Genomic DNA, 27,961 nt, shown 5'->3' with positions numbered 1-27,961 from the left:
AAAATTGAAATCTTTTAATACTGAATGGTATTAAAATGGTGAATCTCTCCATTTATTCAGATATTTTTTCCTGTTGTTTGGTAAAGTTGTTTAGTTTTTTTATTAGTTCTGTAACTAAGAAAGAAAGAAAACTATGGGGAATGAAGAAATGAACCCAGAGTACAATTCTCAGCTAAACAATTTTAACCAGAAGGCAAACTAATGTTCTTTTTTGAAGAGGAAACCTAATTCTCTGATTTTGTGGGGTTTTGTTTTCTATAAGAGTATAGATGTGAAAAAAGGACTTCTTGCACAAAATCTTAATTGCCATAGATTCATTCAATTTATTCAATAAACATTTTTTGGGTGTCTGCCATGTGCTGGGGAGTGTTCTAGGTATTCAGAATACATGCAATGGACAAATCAGACAAATATTTCCATCTGATTTACACTAAAGTGGCAGGCTTATATACACTTCTGGATTAGGGGCATAAAATCTATGTGTTGAAGATCTTTGTCTAGATAAAAATGCCAATTCTCTAATTTTGTCCATTAAACCTGAACTCTATTGAAGTATAATACTGAGATAGAAGTCTTATATTTGAAGGTTATCAACTAATCTTAAAAAATTGAGATCTGTAAAAATATTAGCGTAATACATTATTGCATGATTTGTTGTGGTCCTTAAAGTCTCCAAGCATTCCTCTTTTGTTTCACACTGTGTCAATTGTTTTGATATTTATATTAAAGCCATTATGAAAATTATTCAGGAAAGTGTTATGCCATCTAAAATTGTAAAGGCCTCAGTCTCAAAGCTTAGAACATAGCTCATGCCTCTTTGTTGATCCCATTAAAGTTCTAGATAGAATGAATCATCATAAGGAAATACAGACTTTGAGGACAGAGTTTAAATTGGAGGTAATCAAATGAACGTTTGTTTCAAAGTCACATATTTACTTTTAACAACTCCAATAAAATTCCTAAGTAGGGTAGCAGCCAAATCATCAGTCCTATTAATTATATGTGAGGTTATTTGGGTAAATACCAAGTTACATATACAACAAATAAATTTACCTAAAACAGTTGTAATTAGCAGAAAAAAATTCTTTATTCTAAAAAGTAAACTAAAAAGTAGCAAAGTATGCATGAAATTCAAACAACTATGCCTTTTTAAACTGGTTCTTTGACTTTAATTTTTTAAAATAATGAGTGCTTTTTCTACCCAGGGCTGAATAGTAGTCTACAGGAGAAGCCAGTATAAATAACCAAGATAACAGTAGAGGGCCAAGGATGACTATATTGCATGTCAGTACAAATCCCAGTAAATATTTCAAGCAGGTGAGACCTTGCTGGAAGGTACAAGAGAGGGTCTACAATTTTTTTTTAACCTTGCCTCCAATGGGACCCTATTTTCTCCTTTCTTCTTTTACCTGAACCTGCCTCTTTGGCTACAGGAAGGACACCCAGTGAAATGCATCCCTGACTTGATTGGATCAGAAAAACAAGAAAAGAAGTATCCAGCTCTCTCAGCCCTATTGTGCAGGCGGATGTCACGTTCAGGCTCTCAAGATGGCAGCCATTGACCTATGCCCGATATGGGCTCTGCCTACACAGGACTCTGCCTGTTTCTTTGTGAGAAATACTGAGGGGAAAAGGATAGTGCCTGGATTCCCAGCAGCCTGGTTACAGGGACCAGTGTCCTTTAAGGATGTGGCTGTGGAGTTCACCCAGGAGGAGTGGATGATGCTGGACTCTGCTCAGAGAAGTATGTACAGAGATGTAATGTTGGAAAACTATATAAATCTCACGTTAGTGGAATATCAATTACGCAAGCCTGTGATCTCCCTGTCGGGTCAAGAAGACATAAGAACTGTGAAAAGGAGAATTCCCCAAGGCACCTGTCCAGACTGGGAGATTCAACTGAAAACCAAAGAATCAACTTCTAACCAGAATATTTTTTGGGGAAAATCATCTAGTGACAAGAAAATGATAAGATTCACAATGGATGATTGGTCTCCCACATTAAGAGCAGACTGGGAATGCCATAAAATCAGAAAACAGCACAAGATCCCAGAGGGGATTCTGAGGCAAGTGACATTTACTCAAAAGAAGGCAGCATCTCAGGAGGGATTGTATGACTATCATGAATTAGAGGAGGACTCTAAACTCAGATCAAAACTTGTTTTTTCAAAGAGAGTTTCCATCAGTAAACATTGCCATAAGTGTTACTTAGATATTGAGTGTTTGAAGCATAATTCAATCCTAAACAATTATGAAAAAAACTCTGTGAGAGGGTCTGTGAAAGTCATGAATATGACAGAGCTCTGTGGCATCTTGAAAAAACTCAAACAGCACAAAAAGAGTACACATGCTCCAAACATGGCATACACTTTAAACATAATAATATGCTTCCTATATGCAACAATTGTCATATGGGGGAGAATTCCTGTGAGTGTAATAAAAACAAAACCTTTTGTCATCATTCATCCCTTAAGCAACAGGAGCAAACTCCTACTGAAGAGAATCATGAACATAATCAGCGTGGAAAAGCCTTCAGAAGGATTTCTAATCTTATTTTGCACAAGAGAAGTCACATGGGTGAGAAACAATATGAATGTAAAGAATGTAGGAAAGTCTTCGATGATTCCTCAACCCTAAGGAGACATATAAGAACTCACACTGGTGAGAAACCCTATGAATGTAATCAATGTGGAAAAGCTTTCAGTCAAAAAACATCTCTTAAGGTTCATGTGAGAACTCACACTGGAGAGAAACCCTATGAGTGTAATCATTGTGGAAGATCCTTTGGCACAAGTTCTTACCTTATAGTGCACAAGAGAATACACAGTGGCGAGAAACTCTATGAATGCAATGACTGTGGAAAAGCCTTCAACACAAGCTCTCACCTTAAAGTTCACAAGAAAACACACACTGGAGAGAACCTTTATGAATGCACTGACTGTGGGAAGGTTTTTAGTGGTCTCTCATCTCTTAGAATGCATGTGAGAACTCATACTGGGGAGAAACCCTACGAATGTAAGGAATGCAGGAAAACCTTCAGTGTTTCCTCTTCCCTTAGGAGACATGTGAGAACTCACACTGGAGAGAAACCCTATGGCTGTATTCAATGTGGAAAAACCTTCAGTCAGAATTCTTCACTTACTATACACAAGAGAATTCATACTGGGAGAGAAACCTTGTAACTATTAAGAACATGGAGTTGCCTTTTTCATTGTCTTAAGGTGGATTCCAAGCTCATTATTTCAGTCTTTGTTCTCTAAAATAAGCATTTAAGGCTATAAATAGTCCTATAAATACCCCTTTAGTTATATAACACATTTGGTGTATGATAATTTAGTTTTAACTCTGTTGTCTAATATTTATTATGACTTTATGACTTTCAGATCCATAGCTGTTTTAGAGTTATTTTAAATACGTTTTCAGTTACCTTATGGATTTCTAAGTTAATTGCTTTATCTTCAAAGTACCTGGACAATATGATACTACTTTATTGTTATTTTCTTGAGAGTTGCTTTCTGGTCTGGTGTGACAGGTATTGTTAGTAGCCAGTCGAACATCCAGTTCATCCCTCTCCGTAGGGAGCGGACAGTATCACTGGGGACAGACCTATGTAGTGTTTTCTCTTTGCCTTTTGCACTTTGTCTTTCTGCCTTCCCCAGTCTTCTCCCTTTGGATTTTGCATTCATAGAGCTGAATGAGCCATCTTGTGACCATGAGGATGACAAGGATGGTGTCAAAGAGATCCTGGTTTCCCAAAGATATCTTCAAATAACTGTACCAGCACTACACTGCTTATATCTGTGCATCTTTTTTTGTGTGTGTGTGGTATGCGGGCCTCCCTCTGTTGTGGCCTCTCCCGTTGCGGAGCACAGGCTCTGGACGTGCAGGCTCAGCGGCCATGGCTCACGGGCCCAGCCGCTCCGCGGCATGTGGGATCCTCCCAGACCAGGGCGCGAACCCGGTTCCCCTGCATCGGCAGGCGGACGCGCAACCACTGCGCCACCAGGGAAGCCCGTGTGCATCTTTTTATGTGAGAAAAATAAGCTTATTGATTTTTTTAAAACAGTATGTAAATACAGTCAATACAGTAACCTCGGGCTTCCCTGGTGGCGCAGTGGTTGAGAGTCCGCCTGCCAATGCAGGGGACACGGGTTTGTGCCCTGGTCCGGGAAGATCCCACATGCCGCGGAGCGGCTAGGCCCGTGAGCCATGGCCGCTGAGCCTGCGCGTCCAGAGCCTGTGCTCTGCAGCAGGAGAGGCCACAACAGTGAGAGGCCCGCGTACCACACACACACACACACACGCAAATACAGTAACCTCGTTTTAAAAAAGAAAAAGATCACAAGGTATGTAGACTTAAATATTTTATGTTGGATGTACAAATTTGGATAAGAACATAGAAAAGGGAGGAATGGAAGAGGAATATTGATAGAACTTTTGTGCTTAGGCTAGAGAGGATGGAGCTGAGGTCATTGAAAGCAGGTGTCAGAGAAGCAGGAGGGAAATCCCAACATTTCAGCATGAGAAAACCAGAGTCTTCAATCAAGTAGAGGGGAAGTTACCAATTTTAAATGCTGAATGAAGCCTTTGAGATTTTGCTGCTTGGTTTTACAGATACTGACCAGATTAGCTCTAATTTATTAAGAAACAAAATATGGAAGGAGGAAACTATGATGGAAGAAAAAGGCAATAGTCGCAGTTTTAGTCCTGTTTATAGAGTTGTGCAATATCTAGATGAACGGGCTGATGTGTAGTTCTGAACCTGAAGAGGTGTCTAGGACAGAGATATAATTTTAGCAACATCAGGAGATAGACTGTACTGGGTTTTGTGGAGGTGAGTAAGATTGTATAGGGAAAATGGATGGTGTGAAAAGAGAATGTCTACCACTGACCATGGAGACCTCCTATATTTAAAGTAAAAATGGAGTTTTACTAAACCAAGACAAATTAGTGTTTGAAGAAGGAAGGTAAAATAGGTTGTTTAAATGCTACTATGAGGTCAAATTAGATGAAGTCTTCAAAAGCAAATGTATGGCAATGTGAAGGTTATTGTTGACCTTAGGTGGAGATAATAGTATGTTGAGGATTGGTGGTAGGTTAGGATGAGTTTCATAATAAAGGACGAGGAAGTAAAGAGTGAATATAGACAAGATTGAATAGTAGGAGAAAGATGGGGAAGTAGCTGGAGAGAGATTTGGTTAAGGGAAAATATTTTTTAAATAATGAAAAACTAGAACATGTTTAAATCCTAATGTGATGTATCCAGTATGGAGAGATTAAATGTGCAGGCATAAGAAGAGGGCCAGTCAGTACCATAAAGTTCCTGAGAAGGGGATGGAGGTATCTGGAGCACAAATAGAAGGACTGATGTTTGCTGCAAGAAGGGATACTTCCACCATTCTCTCAGAAGGAAAGGAGGACTGTGTGGGTTGGTTTTAATTACCTCTTTATTTACTTATATCTAAGTTACTTGAGCTAAGAGTATCTGAGCTATACAATACTGCTTGTTTGGTTTCTTTTTTTAAAAATATAAGTTATTTATTTATTTATTTTTGGCTGCATTGGGTCTTTTGTTGCTGCGCGCGGGCTTTCTCTAGTTGCAGCAAGCAGGGGCCACTCTACGTTGCGGCGCGTGGGCTTCTCATTGCAGTGGCTTCCTTTGTTGCGGAGCACAGGCTCTAGGTGCGCAGGCTTCGATAGTTGTGGCTCGCAGGCTCTAGAGTGCAGGCTCAGTAGTTGCTCCACGGCATGTGGGATCTTCCTGGACCAGGGCTCGAACTCATGTCCCCTGCATTGGCAGGCGGGTTCTTAACCGCTGCGCCACTAGGGAAGTCCCTGTTTGGTTTTTTAAGAGCTATGTTCTGGCCCAGTGTGGCAGATACTGCTAGTTGCTAACCTAATACATGTTTCCTCCTTCTCCTTTACTAATAGTACCTCAGTTTTGCTTAGAGTAGCAGTGTGTCCAGTCACAAAACTCTTTATCCCAGGCAGGCTCCATGGCCAAGATTAGTCATCCCCCCTGTTCTTGGCCAACAGGATATAGACATGACACTGTAGGTTTCATGCTAAGATTATCTGCCAAGAGTAAGATGGATGAAAGACTGGTCAAAGGTTTTACTGGAGAAGACTCTAGGCATGTGAAATTCCCCCCAGGTTACCGGTAGGGCCTCCTGTGAAGACAGAAAAGCAAATAGCAAAGTCTAAGTGAATAAGAAGGAGAGTCCAGTTGAATAGAAGATAGCAATGAAGAAGAAAGTTGGAAAGTCGAAACTAGCTGGTATGAGCCTCAAAGAAGGTTTTTGTTTTTTGCAAGAGGCTGCAATTGGTTAGAAGTAATATTGGTGAGCAAGGGGGACATTGATCCTACACGCCAACCTATAGATATGGAGTGCATGCGAATAGACAGCCCTTCTTTGATGTGACTGTTGTCGAGTAGGTTTTTTCCAGGGGTAGCCAAGTTTAAGTTAGCGCAAAGAAACGAAGGGAATTTTTAGGGAAGTTGTTGAGGACATAAAGGAGTTTGTCACTCAGGGAAATCTCAGAGGGCACCATGGAAACAGTTTTCACAAGGGTAGGAATTTGGGGTTTGTGGCTGGGGCATGAGGAATACAGAACATTGTTATGATGGCAGTACTGACAGAGAACGTTAAGATCACAGCTGAGGGTGGGCTGAGACTAGGCTGTGACCAGTGAAAACAAAATTTAGAGGGAGCCTAGATTAAATCCCAGCAGGTTTTAAGATGATAGATTCCTAGTCTAGTAAGATTCACACGTAGCTTGGAAAGGAGCACCTGCAGTCATGCTATGGCACCAGATATTCCCGTTGTTCATTAGGTGTCTGTGGCCCTCCAGGGTACAGCAGTAGCAGGCAGCAGTTAGAGAAGGATCCCAAATGCATGTGGCGTTTGCACGAGGAGATCATCTTGAGTGGCATTCAGGAAGGGGGTGTGCTCTGCTTGGTTGGGCACTGGCATTTATGCACTAGTTTTGGCTCACCAGTGACTTGGCACACCAGCAGCAGTGGGCTCAGGCAGTCTCACCCGGCGTCTCACCTGGATTTTACTGCAGCAGCCTCGTGATGGGTTTCTCTGACTCAGACCTTACTTTGTTCCAGTATGTTTCCTGTGCAGCTAGCCCAGTATCCTTCTATTATTTTTTATTATTTATTACTCTTGGTGGTTTTTTATTATAAAAGTAATACATGCATATGAGAAAAAATGTAAACAACATCAGCCCTACACAAGAGAAAGTCCTCCTCCTTCACAGGTCCTCCTGCCTTAGAAATTTAATATTGCGGATGAGTGCACTTTCTGTACATTCCGTGTACATACAAATATAGATTTCTTTGTACAGAAATTGTCATCACTTTCATTCCATCTTTTTTTTTTTTCATTCCATCTTTTTTAATCATATCTTTCTATGTCAGTATATGTCATCTATTTCATTCTTTCATTGAAATAGTTTAGTATTTGATTATGTGGATGGACTATAATGTACATTTAATCCATTTTCCCCTCCAGATGTTTCATAATAACAACCAACACTGCATGAGCAATATTGTTAATATATTTTGCTTTCCTTTCATCTGTTCTCCATACTGCTCCCAGGGTGATTCATCTCAAGTACTAATCTGGTTATATTACATCTCACTTTTAAATCCTCAACTGGACTTCCCTCCTTTTACCTTAAATGTTCTACAAGACCCTTCATGCTAAACTCTTACCTGTCTTTTCAGGCCACAGCCCTTGCTGCTCCATCTCTTCATTCTCTCTGGACCTTAACCTGGCCTGTTCATCCTTTAGGTATTGTATCCTACATCTGCTTTAACATGCTTTTCACACCTTCACAGTATTTCCTGGTTAATTATGTGTCTTGCCCTCTAAACTTTAAGCTTTGGTAAGGTGGGAACTCTAAATTGTTCATTGTTTTATTCCTAGTACTTGGCCCATAATAGGTACTCATTTAAACATCTATGGTTTTTTCCAAACTTTTGTGCCTTTTCTTTGTTTACTTAGTATTTCAGTGGAGGCTGAACTTAAAATAAGAATTGGGCTTCAGGTGATTGTATAAGGTAAAAATTGCATAAAATCAAAATTTCTTTTTTCTAAGTGCTGGAGTCACACTCAGCATAGCAAGATATTCTAACAATTGACAGGCACGCAGAAACTAAGACTGTTAAGAGAAGTGAGGTTTAATTATTCATATACCCTGCCCTGCCTCTACCACCCTCAAGTTCATATACCTTGTTTGGCCACTGTTCATATGCTGCTACAGTGTGTATTACATTAAAAGGAGTGAAATGACCCAGTACTGGTGAGGGTGCCATGTTCTTTAGGCTACTGATGGAAACATAAATTCACACAACCTTTCTGGGGGACAGGTAAGCAGTATGTGTCCAAAGCGAGAATATTCTAAACCTTTAACCTAGCAATTTTTTCTTAGCTTTTATAAAAGAACCCTTCATTCAAACATGTATAAGTAACAATAGTCATCTGAGTTTCATACTCTAGTGAAAAACTAAAATACCTAAATTCCCAATAATAGCTAATTGTTTTTTAAAAAATGTGTATGACCATAAAATGGAATGTAATGTGGTCATTAAAATTTTATTTTTTTTTATTTTTTATTTTTTTGCAGTACGCAGGCCTCTCCCTGCTGTGGCCCCTCCCGTTGCGGAGCACAGGCTCCGGACGCACAGGCTCAGCGGCCATGGCTCACGGGCCTAGCCGCTCCGCGGCATGTGGGATCTTCCCGGACCGGGGCACAAACCCGTGTCCCCTGCATCGGCAGGCGGACTCTCAACTACTGCGCCACCAGGGAAGCCCTTATTATGTATTTATTGACAAATGGGGATGTATCTAATATACAGTAAGTCCCCTACATACGAACCTTCCAGTTGCGAACTTTCAAAGATGCGAACCTACGTTCGCATGTCCAATCACGTTAGTTCATGTGTCTAGTGTACATTGTCATGTGCATGCATCCTCTACAAGTGGTTGTGCTTTTGTATACTTTACTGTACAGTACTGTATAGAATACAGTAACAGTGTCTTTATTTCAAGCCCAGGATGTACAGAAGCAAGCATAAAAGCAGCAGTGATGTAGCTTGTACTACTGTATTTTTCAAGGTACTGTACTATAATATTAAAAACTTCTACTTTTTGTGTTTGCTTTTTATGTATTTGTGTGAAAAGTATTACAGTACAGTACTATATAGACAATTGTGTTAGTTGGGTACCTAGGCTTTGTTGGACTTAACGAACAAGTTGGACTTACGAACGCGCTCTCAGAATGGAACTCATTTGTATGTAGGGGACTTACTGTACTGTGATTTTTGAATACAATTATAAAATATCAGAGTATAACCATGTTTTTATTGAAATATATATTGTAAATATGTGTGTTTGTGTGTGCATTGAAATATCCTGGAAAATTATATACCAAAATGTTATTAATGGTCATTTCTGAGTCATAATTTTTTTACTTGTTGCTAAATTTTCTAGTTTACATAGTAAATAGAGCTAAGTTGTCTATTTTTTTTTAATAGTGAACAATTCCATCATGAACTAAATAATTTTCAAAAGCATGATTTTAATATCTTCCAAGTTGTATACAGATTTGCTCAGGCTACTGTTGGATATATAGATTCTAGCTGTTTTTAAAAATCAGATAATTTTTTTTTACACTTTTTAAGCCAACTTTTCTATCTACAGCTTTTTAAAGGCACTTTTGGAAAATGTTGCTGAAGGGCCTGGGCTCTTTTTAGACTTCATCTAAATTGACCTCTAGGCAAAATGCAAAATATGAGGGAAACAAGGTGCTATGATTAGAGGAACATATGTTCAATAAGGCAGTCAGGAAAGGCCTCCATGAGAAGGTGACATTCAGGCTGAAATCTGAAGGGAAGGAGTCATCCACAGAGGATTGGAGAGGTGGAGGGACACAGAGCTTTGTAAGTAGAACAGCAAGAACAAAAGTCCTCATTGAGATCTTGACATGTTTGTTTAAAAAAAAAAAAAATGTCCTAGGCCAATGGCTGGAACGTGGGCAGGCAAGGTGGTAAAGAGAAACATATATGAAACCAGGCTGGAGAGTAGGCCGGATTTAGAAAACACCTTACCAGCTCTGGCATGAGTTTATATTTTAATTGAAGAGCCATCAGAAGCTCTTTAAGAATCTTTCATGAGATTAAAATTATTTGTTTTGAAAATTACACTGACTGTTGTATAGAAAAATCTTGGTAGACCAGTTTAGGAGGCTACTGTAGCAGTTCATGTATGAAATTTGGATTACAGAAAACTGTCATTTCCTTAGCATACAGAGTTCTTTTAAGACAACAAATAAAATGAGATATTTACTTAACATGAACAGGAAATTCAGACTAATAAATGTCACGACATAAACTCACCTGTAATTTAAGAAAGGCATAGCAAACAGATAAAATTATATTTTTCACCTGTCAGCAAAGTTTCACATTGAATCTGAAATTTCTATTTTCTGACCAATTTCCATTTTTCTACATAATATTGTTCTCTGTGATATTGAGAGTATTGGTGACGCAGAATTTCTTAATACTTACAAAAAATACTTTTCTTAAAATTCATTTAAAAAAATTTTTTTAATATAACTAATTTGTTAACCCTTTTCTTTACTACCTTTTCTCTCTCCCAGCCTTTAAAGGCAGACTTTTTGAAAGTGTTACGGAGAACTTGGCCTCTTTCTTCCAAGTCATTCACACCCAATCTGCAAGGTTTGCTGCCTCTCTGCTTTGAAATTTCTTCCGTCTCTTCAGAAGGATTTAACAAAGTTTCATGTCCTGAGATGCATTGTATAATATTCAGTAGAAAATTCTTTGGGGTCATTTCTCAGTAACAAAACTTGACCCAGCCTTAACTCTATGTGGGTATCTTATTTTAAGTCCCCTGAAGCACCGGTTGCTGCTTTCTAAGAAAATAGAGAATTCTGATCTTGCAACAACTAATATTTACATCACTAGTACTGAATGTACCTGTTGCTCCATCTCCTTATCCTTCTGCATTTATAGTAACTTCTTGTTTTAATGTTGAAGTGTAATAATCTTTGGGGAAACTTGTAAAAACTTTATTGAGGCATAATACACAGAGAAATGTGTATAGCTTAATGAATTTCCCCAAATAGAATACACCTATTTAGTCGGCCCCTAGATCTAGAGACCCACATGAGTACTTTCACTGATGCTACTAGAATCTTACACTCAACTCCATTCATCCCCTCCTATCAGGTGTTACTGTCATGCTTCTTTAGTTTCATGTATATTTTAAACTCCAGCTGATATTATAATTGTTGTGTTGACAATATTCATTTATATTTCTTGTGGAGTCATCTTTTTAACAGCCATTGAAAATGTGAAAACCATTCTTAGCTTACAGGCCCTGATATAGCCCATGGGCCTTAGTTTCCCAATACTTGACTTATATTTACCCCTTGTGTTCTTTACTGCCTTCTGCACTGCCAGGTTTCCATCTAGGACCAGTTCATACTGCCTGAAGAACTCATCTTAAATAATGTTTCTTTTAGCACAGGCATGCTACACAAATTCCCTGCATTTTTGTTTACCTGAAACACCTTTATTTCTGCTTTATCTCTAAAGGACTTTTAGCTTGGTATAGAAATCTAGATTGGTCGAGTTGTTTTTTTTTTTCCTTGTCAGCACTTTAAAGGTGTTGTTTCATTATCTTCTGACTTGCATCGTTTCATTTGAGATGGAAACTTTCAGTCTTCCTGTTGCTGCTGTGAAAGTAGTCTCTCCCCTACTCTGTACCAGCTTCTGATAACCAGGCTTTATCTTTTGTTACAATGTGCATAGTTGCAGTGATGATGTCCCTCTTTATCCTGCTTGGAACTTGCTGAGCTTCCTGAACCTGAGGGCTGATATCTTGCATCTCTTTGCAAGGTTCTTGACTAACTCCTCAAATATTTCTTCTGTGTCATCCTCTTCTTAAGACTAACTACACACATTAGAACTTTTGAGTTTGTCCTAAATGTCTATGTCTTACACTCATCTTTTTTCCCTTCTCCCTTCTCTGTTTTAGTATGGATAATCATGACAGCAGAGTAATAAAAATATTTTAACTGTTTCAGAGCTATAATGGTTTCCTTCCTATGTTTCAAACTTTTCACAACTTGAATATGCAAACCTAAGACAATTGTGTATCTGTAATACAAAGTCCTTGTAAGTTTATAATATTATAAACTCCTAGATCAAAATGTTCAAATGGATGTTTACCCCTTCACATGTATTGAGATGGTCACACTATGTATCGCCATTATCTCTTTGTCAAACAAATTGGAGCTGAAATAATGTATTATACAAGTAATTTAAAGTACATCATATACTTTATTCCCACTGTTTGCTTTTATACCTTAATGTGTCTGGCTGGCTATTGCTACTGAATTTCATCTTGAAAAACAGGAAGCTTTTCTTTTGGTCTTCTGCTGCCTCTGAAAAGTGCTACAGCTTATAAATGATAAATACGGAAAGATGTCACACAGACTTGTGTGCTGAAATTGACTGAAAGCAACTATGAACCTTGCCAGCACTGACTTGCTATGACAAAGAAAGCAAACTGTATAAATGAAAATATCCACAAACTATTCACTTTTTTTCAGTGGCAAGTGTTTTGACATATCTTTTACTGTATAGCCTAGGAATTAACTGTATTTTAATTTAATGTATCTAATACATTATCTGTATTTTAATTAAATTAAAAATAATAGCATAGTTCTTATTTTGTGAAATATTTTACCACAAATGAACAAGAGGACTTTTTGCGTGAGTTACATAGTTCAGAGTGTTGCATGAAGTAAATTTTAGGGGAAATTTCTTATTTTTGATAAAAATGATTCAAGCAACATATTTGGTGAGCTACCTGCAAAGGCATTCCCTTTCCTGAGTGCCCCTCACTCACCTGATCATAGGCCTCTTCCCACTTTTTTCTCCATCATTCTTCACTTTCCCTTGCTCCATTAAGGAGGTCACATTTGCTTCAGAAATAAAAGTCCTGCTTACTAGGAGAAAATAGATAATTCAAAATATTATGGTTTTCCTAGACCCTAGGGAAGAGAAGCTGTTACAAGAAGAACCAAAGCAGAAGAATGCACGCCATTTCCTACTTGGGCCAATTTGAAAACATTCCCTCAAAAACATGGAGTACAAATTCAGCCACGCAACTTACAGCCCACCCCCTGGTACTTCCTATGGAGAAGGCAGATACCTAAATTCAGATTCTGAATTTGGAGGATTGGTAAACTCCTTAGGCCAGATTCCCATAGTTCCCCATCTTTACATTCCTATATAAAAAACTGGGGGCAGGGTCTAATCAGTCCCATTCCTCCTGGGAGAAGTCTATGGCCACACCTCTGAATGTTACACACCTCTGAGATGACAAACACATTCTTGTTCACCAAAGACTGCCACAGGGTGTGGGGGAAATTAATAATACTGGCCACCACTATAGGAAAGAGGGGATTTATACAGTGGAGTTGTTCTGATACTTTGAAGCTTTGAATGGTTCTAGAAAAGTAAATATTAGGCAACAGCTGTGTGTTTTGTTGTTACATTGAATGGAAAATATGCCAGCCTCTCACTTTGTGAAAGAATAATTGTATATGCATGAAAAAATATGCTTAAATGAGGCACTCATTCAAGTTCTAAATTACATATTTCATGTACTAAACGCAAGAGAAGTTCTTGAAAGGAGGCAATCAGATGCATTAAAGGTAAGATAACCTTTACAATGGGAAAATAAAGGATGGGCAGGTGTACATGGAAGTGAAAACAATCTGATTTATTTGGACAAATATGTGCTTACAAAAGAAATGTTCTTACTGAAAATGGAACAAAAGAGGAAAACAACCTTGACATTTTCCTGTGATGTACCTCATTTACATTTATTTCAGACTAAGATATCTAGTCAGATTCAAGGGTAAACATGAGTTAGCATAACCTTAAGTCCAAACTCTGTCTCAAAATTAAAACCATAATATATCTAAAGATGTTTCTATAATAATGTCTGTATGTTTTTACAAAAGCATGCTACTCCTCATTGTTGATGTCAATATTGTGATAGTTGCATATTCAGAATCACACATGCTGTAGGAAAAAAATTCAGCCAATACATTAATTTACTATGAATCAAAAGATTTATTCATAGCTTTTCTGAATTTGCTTCGAAACAAAACAACAAAAAACAAAACCCAAACATCCCCCTGTAAAAACTCCTCCCACACCAATTCTTGCCAGTATAACTTCTCAGAACTCTTATGACTTTGCCGCGCTCATTACAATGGTAGTTTTTCCCCAGGATAATTCTGTAGGTTTGAAATACTGCAGAAAAGTCACCCTATGTTAAGTTCATTTATAGGGTTGCCTTTTCTCCTTAGAAGAGTATTTAAAAATTTAATAAATATTGCATGGTACATGAAGGCGTTCCCAAATCATTGTATGATTTTCCTTCATTATGAATTTTCTGATGTCCAGGAAAAAGAACACCCTTACCCATGCGTTCTGTCCTGTCCTGAGCTGACAGATGCAGAATGAGACCTAATCTCTAAAAGTTTTCTCACATTTATTGGACATGTATCCTTTCCTGGTAGGAATTTACAAATGTAGATTAAGGGAATCCTACCAGATGAAGAGTCTTCTCAGTATTGTTTGATTTCATCTTCTGGTATTACAAAAAGAATGAGCAGCTATTAATGGCTTTCCCATACATTCCTTGGGTTTTTCTCCAGAATACTGAATAAAGCAGAGACCACATTTCATCACAATCAACACATTCACATAAGGCTTCTTTCCAAGAGTTCTCTGAAGTAAGGCATTAGCTGCTTTTTTTTTTTTTAATCCATACATTCTTAGGTTTTCTCTACAGTGTGAATTCCCTGGTGTTCAGCAAGGAATGAATGGTAGTTAAATGAATTTTCATATTCATAGGGATTCTCTAGTGTGTGTGTTCTCTGATGTTTAGCAAGGTTTGAGCTCCAGCTGAAGGATTTATTGCATACCTTACATACATAGGGCTTCTCCCCAGTGTGAGTTATCTGATGTAGAATGAGGGAAAAGCTCCGACTAAAGGTTTTGTCACATTCAGTACATGCATAGGGCTTTTCTCCAGTATGAATCTTCATATGTTGTGCAAGGGATGCATGCCACGTGAAAACTTTACCACATTCATCACATTCATAGAGCTTTTCTCCAGCATGAATTCTCTGATGTTTAATAAGGAATGAGTGGCAACGGAAGGCTTTACTGCATTCGTTACATTCATAGGGGGTTTTAGAGGTATGGACACTCTGATGCCGGGTAAGGTGTGAAGAACGGCGAAATGCCTTCCCACACTCAATGCATTCATAAGGTTTCTCTCCAGTGTGTGTAATCTGATGGCGAATGAGTTCAGAGCCACTGCTAAAGGCCTTCCCACATCTCCTACATACATACTGTTTCTTTCCTATGTGAATTCTCTGATGTCGAGTGAGGTTTGAGGCACGGCTAAAGGCCTTTCCACATTCGGTACATTCATAGGGTTTCTCCCCAGTATGTGTTCTCTGATGTTCAATGAGGAATGAAAGGTAACTGAATGTTTTATTACAGTCTTTACACTCATGGGGTTTCTTTCCCGTATGTATCATCTGATGTTTTACGAGGTTTGAGATCTGGCTAAAGGTTTTCCCACATTCCTTACATACATATGGTTTCTCTCCAGTATGAGTTCTCTGATGTAACACAAGGGAAAAGCGCCGACTGAAAGTTTTTCCACATTCATGGCATCCATAGGGTCTCTCCACAGTACTAACATTCATATGTTGAGACAGGGCTTCTTGATGGGAAACTGTCACTTGCCTGATATATCCCTGATTTCCCTGCAGCATCTCAGTATCACCCTCACATTTCCAGCCTTCTTTAAAACTGGAATACTCAAGGCCTTGGCTTAGAAATCTTTCCATTATCAAATACTGGGATGAATCATCTTCATATATGACATTTTTTGGAGAAAACTCTTTGATCTCACCATTTGACTCTGAAGCTGAAAAAACAAAGCAAATGTTTCTTATTTTCTGTGTTGAGTAAAATAAAAGCCACTCCTCCATTTTTTAATGAGAATTACATTGAAAAAAAAATCTTAGCATTGCATTGCCTTTACAGTTATCATATATGACTCTGAAATCTGAGCAGTAGATCCAGAAATTCAGAAGACATCAAACAGAGGAGAGCTAGAGGTGAATAAGGAGAAGATTAAAAATAAGTAACTGAAGGTGAAGGAAAAACAGCACTATCAGAAAGATAAGTAATTGTAAAGGATAGGTGGTTAATCTTCCTCACCTCCATTTAAACTTTATTTGCTGCCAGAATGACTTGAAAATGACAATTTCATAATGCTGCTAATAGACTACAAGCGTTCCTCAGGTTCCACAAAGAAATGAGATTGTGTTCACTTAGTGCCTTTGGAACATCTTACAGTAACTTATTCTGAATGAATGAATAATAAGGTTTCTCTGAATATCTTCTAGCATCCTCACTCTACCTCTACCTTCTAAACGGACATGTGAAGCTCAATTTAGGGATAACAGTGTCTTTCCATCAGATGCTTCTGACAGATAAACACAGGATTTTTTCCAGGCTAAATTTTAGTAAGGGATTTTATCATTTGGGGAGAACAGAGTTTTATAATAATACAAAGGTTTAAAAAACATATATTCTCACATATCTTTATTCTTAGGAAATATGTGGAGTTAAAGGCTATGATGTATACAATTTATTCCCAAAAGCTTCAGGAAAAAAAATCATATACCAAATGACAAAACAAATAGGGCAAAATATTAGCCGTGGGTGAATGTGAGTAAAGGGCATATGGGTATTTTTGCACTATTCTTGCAACTTTTCTGGAAGTTTAAAATTACTTCCAACTTGGTATATAGATTCAACAAAATCCCAATCAAAATCCCAGCAAGTTATTTCACAGATCTCAACAAACTGATTCTAAAGTTTATACAAAACAGAAAAGGGCCTAGAATACCTAACACACCACTGAAGGAGAAGAACAGTCAGAGGACTGACACTTGACTTCAAGACTTCTGTAGCACTATAGTAATCAAGACAGTGCAGCACTGGTGAAAGACAAGTAGATCAATGGAACAGAGTACAGAGCTCAGAACAGACATGCATAATTATAGTCAACTCATCTTTGACAAAGGAGCAAGGACAACACAAGGAAGCAAATACAGTCTTCTCAACAAATGGTACTGGAACAACTAGACATCCACATGTGTAAAAGTGAATCTAGATACAGATTTACACTCTTAACAAAAATTAACTCAAAATGGATCACAGACAAAAATGTAAAACACAAAACTATAAAACTCCTAGAAGATAACAAAGGAGAGAACCTAGATGATGTTAGGGAGTGATGACTTTTTGGGTATAACACCAAAGGCACAATCCATGAAAGAAATAATTGATAAGCTGGACTTCATTAAAATTAAAAACCTCTGCTCTGCAAAAGCCAATGTCAAGGGCTTCCCTGGTGGCCACAGTAGTTGAGAATCCGCTTGCCAATGCAGGGCACACGGGTTCAAGCCCTGGTCAGGGAAGATCCCACATGCCGTGGAGCAACTAAGCCCATGCGCCACACCTACTGAAGCCTGAGTGCCTGGAGCCCGTGCACCACAACAGGAGAGGCCACCGTGGCGAGAGGCCCACATACCACAACAAAGAGTAGCCCCTGCTCGCCACAACTAGAGAAAGCCCGCGCGCGGCAACTAAGACCCAACACAGCCAAAAATAAACAAAATTAATTAATTAATTTTTTTAAAAAAGTCAATGTCAAGAGAATGAGAAGACAGGATGAGAAGACTGAGAGAAAATATTTGCAAAAGACACATCTGACAAGAGTTATTACCCAAAATATACAAAGAACTGTTAAAACTCAACAATAAGAAAATGAACAATTCAATTTAAAAACAGGCAAAAGACATGAACAGAAACCTCACCAAAGAAGATATACAGATCCAAGTAAGAATATGAAAAGACATTCAACATCATGTCATTAGGGAACTGTAAATTGAGACACCACTTCACACCTATCAAAATGGCCAAAATCCAATTCACCGACAACAACACATGCTGGTGAGGATGTGGAGCAAACAGGAGCTCTCATCATTGCTGGTGGGGATGCAGAATGGTGCAGCCACTTTGGAAAACAGTGTGTCAGTTTCTTATAAGAACTGAACATCCTCTTGCCATACAATTCAGCAATCACAGTTCTTGATATTCACCCAAGTGATTTAAAACTTACATCCACACAAAAACCTGAACGTGGAAGTTTATAGCAGCTTTTTTCCTAACTGCCAAAACTTAGAAGCAACAAGATGTCCTTCAGTAGGAGAATGGAAAAGTAAACTGTGGTACATCCAGACCATGGGCTATTACTCAGCACTAAAAAAAAAAAAAAAAAAGAGTTATCAAGCCATGAAAAGATATAAAGGAATGAGCCTCAAATGCATAATATGAAGTGAAAGAAGCCAATCTGAAAAAGGTAAATACCCTATGAATTCAACCATCTGACATTCTGGAAAAGGAAAAACTATGGAAACAGTAAAAAGATCAGTGGTTACCAGGGGTTAGTGGGGAGAGGGGGATGAATAGGCAGAGCACAGAGAATTTTGGGGGCAGTAAAACTATCCTGTATCATACTAACATATGGATACATGTCATTGCACATTTGTCAAAACCCATAGAATGTACTACACTAAGAATGAAACTTAAGGTCAACTATGGACTTTGGGTGATAATGATGTGTCAAGGTAGGTTCATCAATTGTGAAAAATGTACCACTGTGGTGTGGGATGTTGACAGTGGGGAAGACTGGGAAGGGGTGGAGGTGGGCAGGGGGATATATAGGAACTCTCTGTACTTTCCATTCAATTTTGCTGTGAACCCAAAACTGCTTGAAAGAAAATACAGTTTATTAATTTAAAAAATTCATTACAGTACTTGCAGGGAAGGTTTAGAGTATTTTAATTGCTACAGTAAAGACTAAGAAATATAAATATACAAATTCACTAGCATTCCTACAGAAAAACAATACAACTTCTTAGAAAAGAAACTAAAGAAAGTTGCTTAAGAATAAATTCAACAACAGGTATACAGGGATTTTACAAAAAAAATTCAAAATCTTAAGAAGCTGTGCAGGTAACTCCTAAATCCTACTTTAGCTCAGCATCAGCATCACCTGGGAGCTTGTTAAAATTTAAATTCTTTAGTTCCACCCCAAACCTAATGACTTAGAATTTCTGGAGTGGGGCCTGGGAATAGGTACTTTAAAACAATCCAAAGGACTAAACTTTGAGAAGCAGTGTGATCTCTCTCTTAAGCACCAGAATATGATACTCAATTGCTTACTGAATTTATATACTCGACTATCCCAGAGACCCAAAACTCAGTAAGTCACAAATTGATATAATCTTTCCCTCCCCTTCTAACTTGCTCATCCTTCCCTTTTTTTTTTTTTTTAAGGAGATAATAATACCAGCAAAAAGAGTGGTGTCAACCACAATTCCTCAATTTTCTTAATGTCTTTTATCTAGTCAATCACAGGTCTTTCTGAGTCCACTTCCTTGCTTTGTTACCGTCTGTATACCTTCTTCCATTCCCTCCATGGACACCTCCATGGTTCAGGTGATGATTACATCTAGCCTAGGTTATGGCAACAACTCTTAAATGGCTGTGCTGTTTCCTAGTCTCGCTGCCAATAAATCTGTTTTCCAAACTGCAGCTAGAATGACCTTACTAAAATGCTCGCCTGCCTGCCTAAAGTCTTTTGATGACTCCTTATTAGCCTACGGATGAACTCTAAGTTCATTAATATGACCTATAAAACACCTGCATGATCTGACTAGTGCTTTCCCTAACCATCCTTAATTCCCACCATTTTCCTCCTTACACTTTATACTTTTGCTCAATCTAGACTGAACCTCATACTCTCATTTTACTAGTATGATCTTTATACCTGCTGTAACTTTGGGGTTTTGTTTCAGTTATAAAATATGAATGGCTCCAGTCCTGTAAAGATGGAGTAAGTACACTCCAACCTGGCTCTCCCACTGAATACAAGTGAAAACCATGAACAGAATGCATAAAGCAGCTAGCTGAGAACTCTAAAAAGTAAACGGGGAACTTCCCTGGTGGCGCAGTGGTTAAGAATCCACCTGCCAATGCAGGGGACACGAGTTCAAGCCCTGGTCCGGGAAGATCCCACATGCCGCGGAGCAACTAGGCCCATGAGCCACAACTACTGAGCCCGCACACTGCAACTACTGAAGCCAGCGCACTCTAGGGCCCACGTGCCACAACTACTGAGCCCGGGTGCCACAACTACTGAGCCTGCGTGCCTAGAGCCCGTGCTCCGCAACAAGAGAAGCCACTGCAATGAGAAGCCCGTGCACCACATCGAGGAGTAGCCCCTGCTCGCCGCAACTAGAGAAAGACCATGCGCAGCAGTGAAGACCCAATGCAGCCAAAAATAAATAAATAAATTTTTGAAATTTAAAAAATCTATAAAAAAAAAAGTAAACGGTAGCAAGCTGCTTGCAGAAGGAAGCCAGAACACAAAGTAACACTGAGCTGGTGGTGAGTTTCTTGGGTTTTTTCCCCCCTCCAGTCTCTCCAGGCCTAAACTCAAATGCAGCCTGAAAGCAAGAACTGGGCAACAGGTGTGAGGAGAAAGAGCTCCCTGAGAAGCCTCTATTTCTGGTCTTAGCAATGGGAAAGGGGAGTCCATACTGGTCAGAGAAATCTTATTGTTTGTTCATTCCCCATTCTCTTCTGCCCAAACCCAAAGCATGTTGCAGCAGCTGTGGCCATACAGGCAATTAAACCTCTAAGGCAGGGTAACCTTCCTCCCTCAGCAGAAAGATCAATGGTCCTAAGAGCAGAGGGGTAATACCCCCCTTTTTTTCTTTTTCTCTCCATCCCCTCGCTGCATGGCTGCAGAGGCAGACAAACTTGCAGGAAGTGCAGAGGGGAACCTACAGGCCTGCCTTTCTATCCAGAAGACCTGAAAGAAGGGGTCCTGGGAGCCAAAAAGGAAAGGGGACATGGTGAAAAAGGGAGCGCAAGAAGGTGATCCCATAAAGTTGTGTATGAAATTCTGGGCTCCTCCCTGAGCTGTGCATGCATGGATCTGACCCTAAATAGCACACCTAAAGCTGTGAGAACTGAAACAAAGGGGAACCCCCTGCCTAAGGGGAACCCAGTGCCCAGCACCACTAGGAGGTGCATATGGGGACAAATAAGAGACCTGCGAAGGCTTTGAAAACTGGACTGTCATTGGAACCACATGCATAGAAGACAGGTTAGAACTGTGGCTTCAACTTACGCATATCAACAGCCTGCTTAAATAAAGTTAACATCTCAACAGGATTTAAATAAGACCCAAAGTCTCAATATTAAAAAAAAAAAAAAAAAAAAAGTTACAAGTCAAAGTTATAGGACATACAGAGAAACAGGAATTTCATCATCCCACAGGGAAAAGACAATCCAATTATAAAACACATTTATAGAGTATTTATATATGGACAGTGCATTAAAACGAAATTAAGCAAAACTGTTATTTTGATGTGAAAATATTTCAATGATGTAGAAAATATCCCTATACTTTATACATGATAGTGAAGTACTGTGTAGTGAAATATCAAGATATCTGTAAATTACATTATTCAGCAAAAAAAGGGATGAGGTGAGGCAAATACAGTAAAATGTTATCCATTATTAAACCCATAACTAAGACTGTATAGATTTATGCAAAGATAAAAAAATAGAAAAACAAAAAACAGAGAACCCAGAAACATATGTAAAAACTGACAACTTATGACAAACCAGTGAAGGAAAGGACAGACATGTCCTCGAGAACTGGATGTCCATGCAGAAGAGACCAAAATTGACCACTAAGTCACATGACACACAAAAATAAATCCAAAGTGGACCATGGATCCAAATGTGAATGCAAGTGACTTTTTAAAGAGAAAATCTAGGAAAATGTCATCATGACCTCCTGGTAGGGAAAGATTTCTTAAACACATTAAAAAAATAAATAAAAATAAAAATACTGGGACTTCCCTGGCAGTCCAGTGGTTAAGACTCCACAGTTCCACTGCAGCAGGCAAGGGTCTGATCCCTGATCAGGGAACCAAGATACCGAACGCCGCACGGAGCAGCCGAAAGAAAACAATACTAATCATAAAAGAAAAGACTGACAAATCTGACTATACTAGAATTAAGAATCTCTGTTCATTAAAAGAGGTTTTGGGCTTCCCTGGTGGCGCAGTGGTTGAGAGTCCACCTGCCGATGCAGGGGACACGGGTCTGTGCCCCGATGCGGGAGGATCCCACGTGCCGCGGAGCGGCTGGGCCCGTGAGCCATGGCTGCTGAGCCTGCGCGTCCGGAGCCTGTGCTCCGCAACGGGAGAGGCCACAAGAGTGAGAGGCCCACGTACCGCAAAAAAAAAAAAAAAAAAAAAAAAAGAGGTTTTAAGGGGAAAAGTAAGCCACATGTAAGAGATATTTGTAGTGAATATAATTACAATGATTTGTATCCAAAATATACAACTCCTACAAAACAAGAAAAAGACGGAGAATCCAATAGATAAATGAGCAAAAACCTTCAAGAGGCACTTCATAAATGAGGGTATCTAAATACTCAATAAACATATGAAAAGGTGCTCAACCTCATTAGTAACTGGAGAAGTGCATGTCTAAACCAGAATAAGCTACCACTGCACACTCTCCTGATGGGTGAAGAGTATGATGCCTGGCAGTACAGGGCATTTGGTAAACATGGGGAGCAAGAGGAACCCACTTACTGTGTCTATGGGAGTGTAAGTCAGTAAAAGCACTTTGGAAAACATTTTGGCATCATCTAATGTGTGAAAGAGATACATTATCCTCTGACTCAGCAATTCCAGTCCTAGATATAAACCACAGGAACCCTGTGCCAGGAGGTACCAGGACCCAAGGACAAGAGCAACATTGCTTGCAATAGCCCTAAACTGCAAACAACCCAAGAAGCCATCAATAACAGAATGGATACAAACTACTACACAAGTATGCAAAATGAATATTAAAAATAATTTTGAGAGAAGCAAATTACAATATATACATTATGATCTCCTCTATTTAAGTTCATAAACATACAAACCTAAACTAGTGATTAGAGACACCAACAGTTGATAAAGCTATAAAGAAAACCAAGGAAGTTACTACCATTAAAGAAGATCACCTTTGCAGGGGGCGAGGTGGGGGGAGGGGGTGACTGGGATGAGCACCCAAAGAGCTCTTAGGGACCTGGCAGTGCTGTGTTTACTGACCTGAGTGGTGGTTACATGGGTGTCTTATAATAATTTAAGCTGCATATTTATGTTTTACACATTGTCTGTGAGCTATTTCCCTTTTCAAAAGGTCCTGGAAGAAACACACAAAAATTCTAAGAGCTGTATTAAAGTAGTGGAATTAGAGGCAATTTTTCCATGTTTCCCTTTTACCTCACTTCCCTTGTACATAATTTTATGGGTTTTATTACTTTCAAAACATTTAGAAAAAGAACATTTTTCTTCAACTCATCCTTTCACGAGGAAGTCTCTGGGCACTTGTCCCACCTCGTGACTTCAGCTCACACAGGGCTCTTTCCACACCCTTCCTCCTGAAGGTCTCGCTCTCACAGCCAGAGCTTGGTTTTCAAGGCATCCTCTGTTCCCTCACTAGTCCTTCCATTAGCTGCTTCTCCATAAACGTAAGTATTCCCCTGTTATCTCGAGAGGACCACTCCCTAAAGGCCAGTGTACTTCCAACTAGAGGTTTGCTTCAGAATCAACTAAAGAACTTACGGAAATTGTCATAAACACATATAATTTAGGCTCCAAAGATCTTCTATGTCAGAATCTTCAAGGGCGGTGCATGGCCGTATTTATTTTTAAAGAGCTTCACCAGCAATTTTATTTCAACCTAAGGTGAAGAAGGCTTTCAGAGCCCTTCTCAATCAACCTCATTGCTTCTGTTTTTCTTTCTTAATATGATTCCCACATCTACATCCCTATCTGGAATTTTTTTCTGAGATATATTCCAATAGTTTGTTGCACCTCTTCACTTGGAAATACCATCCTCTACTCACACCATGCATATCTCAAACTAATTCACCACGTTTTCTTTAAAACTGACCCTTTTCCTGTCTTTTATATTTCTATTACTACTATCCCTATCCAAAGTACCCAGGTTTATAACACCAACTGGAAATTCCTTTCTTCTCATCGTTGAATGGCCAACTTGAGGACCTCTAACAAAGTTATTTACAGACCCAATTTATCTCACTATGCCATGCCTTCTACTCTCTGAGGCATACCACCTAAGAGAAAGTCTTAACAAGATTAAAACTTCAATAAATAGCATTAAAATAGGGACTTCCCTGGTGATCCAGTGGTAAAGAATCCGCGTTACAATGCAGGGGACGTGAGGTTCGATCCCTGGTCAGGGAACTAAGATCCCACATGCCGCGGGGCAACTAAGCCTGCGCGCCACAGCTACTGAGCTCATGCGCTTCAACTAGAGCCCACCTGCCACAAACTACAGAGCCCACATGCTCTGGCACCCGCGCACCACAATGAAGAGCCCACGCACTGCAACGAAAGATCCCACATGCCTCAATGAAGATCCCCCGTGCCGAAACTAAGACCCGACACAGCCAAAAATAAATAAATAAAATAATAAATCTTTTTTAAAAATTGTTAAAATAACATATGACTGAAGGAATAAGCCCATCAATTAACCAAAGTGTAATGAATCACTCTTTCAAGAGGATTAGAACAGCAGTATAAAGAAAAAATATATATACCTTTTAACTTAGACAATGGAAACATATAAGTCAATTTTTAAAAAGAAAGGGAAGAGAAACCAAAGAGAAATAAAATTCAGAGCCCAGACAGAGCTAATAATGAAAAGGGACACATCTATCTGTGAGAAAGTGAGGAAAGGATGAGAACTGAAGGCAGACAGGTAAGTGGGTGTGAGTGGTCCCCTTGCTGTGGGCAAGACTTCACAGTCCCTGTATCTCTGGTACCTTTAAAGGAAAACTTTCCATCCAGCATATAACAAAGTACTGCTTTCTCATTGACTGGGTGGGTTGTTATTTTAAAAAAACTTCCCCACCAGCTTCTAACTCACTCACCTGAAAACAGACCTCTGCTCGCATCTTTCCCCAGCCAGGGCTCTTTCCCTTGCTCCAGTAAGGAAACCACATCTGGCTTAGAAATGTTAAGACCTGCTTGCAGAAATAAAATAAATTCACAATTAGTCCCTGAATCCTTACGAAAGAGGGGCCGTTATTAGAAATGCCAGATGTAAGTATGAAAGATTTCTAAAGATTAGGTGAAGTTCTAATCCCCCTCTTAAAAGCTAATAAAGGACTTCCCTGGCTGTCCAGTGGTTAAGACTCTGCACTTCCACTGCAGGGGACTCAGGTTCGATCCCCTGGTCAGGAAAGTTCCCATGCCCGTGTAGTGCAGCCAAAAAAAAAGAAAAGCTAATTTAAAAAAACAACTTACCTCCCTTGGGATTGTTCAGCCAGGTAATAAAGATTCACGCAACAGCCATCCTAAAGGTCAAATTCTGACTGAAGGGAGATGAGAAGAAATACCTACCCAGTGAGACCAGGTGGCCATAGTTCTCCAACATTACATGTCTGTACAAATCTCTTTGAGCAGGCTGGAGCCATTCCCACTCCTCCCGGGAGAAGTCTACAGCCACATCTCTGAATGTCACTGACCCCTGAAATGACACACAGACATCTGCACAACCAGCACCCATGCTCCCAAAGGCCCTGATCAAGGAGTGAAATGAGTCCCACTGTGGAGGGTGGACAGTATATACAAGTAGCGCAATGACAGTTTTCAGGATTCTAAGTAATTATTAAGAGTATAAGTAAAAGACTAGCTGTTTTGTTTTATTGTATAATTGGAGAAAAGACGAAAAAATATATATGCTTTGTCCTGAGATAATTTACAATTCTGTGGAAGATAAAGGACTATACATGTGAACAACATAGATTTCTGGCTTTGGTTGCAAAAATTCTTAAGATCTCACCATGCTTCATGAATAATGAAGACAATCCCTTTATGTCTAATAGGGAGAGTATATTTTCCTTAATACCAGCCTATTTTAATATGATCTGGCAAGAATTTCTTCGTAGGCACAACTGGCTGTAGCAGAGAGCAGCAGCTCCCGATTAAGGGGCACACACTCAAGTTTACCACAGCTAACCCCGTTTCTGAAGAAATAGCTGTGATACTTAGCAATATCGCCAAACAAGACGATGAAGGCTACAGTACAAGGGCCTCCCAGGATGGAACCTGCAGCTTCTTCCCTCGGGGTTAGGAGGAGTAATAAGCCCCTGCTTTGCAGCCTGGTTTTGCAGCACTTGAGTGACCCACATAGCTGTTAGCCATGAACAGGGATTTTTAAAAGTCCCAAACTAGTAACAGCCCCAGAAGCATGACAGAGTTATATTTTACAGTTTAAAAAAAAATTTTAAGTGCCTATAATCTGTTATAGATTATTGACTAATAGAGGAAGCTGTTTCCTAATGGAAACAGTGGGCTCTGCAGAACGGAAGGAAACTGGACTCCCAGCAAAAGTTGGAGAGCCTCTGGCTTTGGAGACAAGTATGACAGAAAGTAGGGCAGAGAAGTGACACTAAAACCAGATGGACTAATTTGGAAGGGCTGGCCTTCTTATCCCCGACTTCTGTGAAGCACAATTGCTAGCCATGCATTTAGCCTCCACCAAAACAACAATAATCAGTGTTCCTGCTAGAGAAACTTCACGTCTTGCCTAAAAAATGAGCTCGGTGAGTTCGGAGATTTTGTTTTGCTCTCCGCTGATCCCCAGGACCTAGGAAGCGCCGTGCAGGAGAATCACGTGGAGGGACTGTTAACGTGTAGACTGCCAACCCGCACATGCACAAGTTCGGGTTCACAAGGCTGGGTTGGGGCTCGCGAATACCCAAGTCCAGCAAGTTTCCAGGTGATGCCGACAGAGCTGATCCAGGATCACGCACTGAGACCACTGATGCAGGCGTGGAAGCAGACGCCCCACGGAAGCAGAGTCAGGGAATGAACCGCAGCGGGGGCGAGGGGCAGAGAGTGAAGCCCTCCTCGTTCCAATTCCGGGGAAAGGATGCGCAGGACAGCCCGCTCTAAGACCCGGCCGGCCGCCCGGCCCGCACCGCCGCGCGCCCGGCCCCGCCAGCCCTCCCACGTCCCCTTAGGCGCCAGAAGGGCGGCAGAGGAAAGAAAGCCTGTGTCCCCAGTCCGGAAAACACAGACGCGCTGAGGAAGAAAAGAAACACCAGCTCACCCGAGACATGGCTCACGGCAGGGCCCGCGGAGAACCGAGCGTGGAAGGCGGAGCTGGCGGGGAGAGCGACGAGCTGACGCGCGGGCCGGCGCCCGGGCTCCGCATCCACCGCCCTCGTCACGAGGGTCAGGGACGCCCGCGCCAGCTCCCTCCCCGCCGCGGCGGGGGCCCCGAGCCTGGGCCCGACCCACGCCCCCAGCGCCGCCGCCTTCAACGGAGCCGCAGCTGGGGCGTCTCCTCCGCGCTGCTGGCCGGGCAACCGAGTCTTCCCGAGCTCGGGGCAGGGCCACCGTTCCCGGCCCCCCGGGCCCCGGCGGGGACAGGCTCGGGTAGGGCGGGCCCTTCCCCTACCTCGGCCCGCGCAAGCAAGGCTCTCGGCTCTGCGACGGGGACCCCGAGCCAGCGTCGCAAACTGGGCCTTCCGGAGCCTCAGAGACCGACCGCGACCAGGCCGCGGGCCTCAGACAGCTCTCCTTCCCAGGACCCACCGCGGCCTCGGCGCGTCGTGGGCAGAGCGCCCGCCCCACC

General features: G+C 40.4%; 2 protein-coding genes and 1 long non-coding RNA gene across 10 annotated transcripts in view; 2 read left to right on the top strand and 1 right to left on the bottom strand.

Annotated features, from left to right (window-relative positions):
- Positions 1-9,436, top strand: part of LOC114484427 (uncharacterized) — a 22,542-nt gene extending 13,106 nt beyond the window's left edge. The window contains exons 2-3 of the long non-coding RNA XR_003677290.2: positions 7,736-7,802; positions 8,638-9,436. This is a non-coding gene — a long non-coding RNA (uncharacterized lncRNA). The remainder of the gene's footprint in view (positions 1-7,735; positions 7,803-8,637) is intronic.
- On the top strand, positions 1,195-3,310 carry ZNF891 (zinc finger protein 891). The gene is given in 2 exon segments (XM_024120862.3): positions 1,195-2,263; positions 2,266-3,310. Coding segments are annotated over 2 exon segments (1,632 nt in total). The 5' UTR covers positions 1,195-1,548; the 3' UTR covers positions 3,183-3,310.
- On the bottom strand, positions 4,368-27,961 carry ZNF140 (zinc finger protein 140). Of its 8 annotated transcripts, none has more exons than XR_008616007.1 (6): positions 27,434-27,961; positions 25,720-25,846; positions 25,248-25,343; positions 14,667-16,061; positions 12,948-13,047; positions 4,368-6,170 (listed from the first exon to the last, which is right to left on the bottom strand). XR_008616007.1 is itself a non-coding variant. In XM_024120858.3 (5 exons), the coding sequence occupies exons 2-5, from the start codon at positions 27,440-27,442 to the stop codon at positions 14,893-14,895; spliced, it is 1,401 nt and encodes a 466-aa protein (XP_023976626.1). In that variant the 5' UTR covers positions 27,443-27,486; positions 27,785-27,961; the 3' UTR covers positions 13,058-14,892. The 8 variants fall into 8 exon arrangements, 5 of the variants coding, with proteins under 5 accessions (XP_023976626.1, XP_023976627.1, XP_023976628.1 ...); XR_008616006.1 differs by lacking the exon at positions 4,368-6,170 and adding an exon at positions 12,415-12,496; XR_008616005.1 differs by lacking the exon at positions 4,368-6,170 and having other exon boundaries at positions 12,758-13,047.

Source organism: Physeter macrocephalus, chromosome 19, assembly GCF_002837175.3.
Source record: "Physeter macrocephalus isolate SW-GA chromosome 19, ASM283717v5, whole genome shotgun sequence".
NCBI lineage: Eukaryota > Metazoa > Chordata > Mammalia > Artiodactyla > Physeteridae > Physeter > Physeter macrocephalus.
This window is presented reverse-complemented; position numbering and strand designations above follow the sequence as displayed.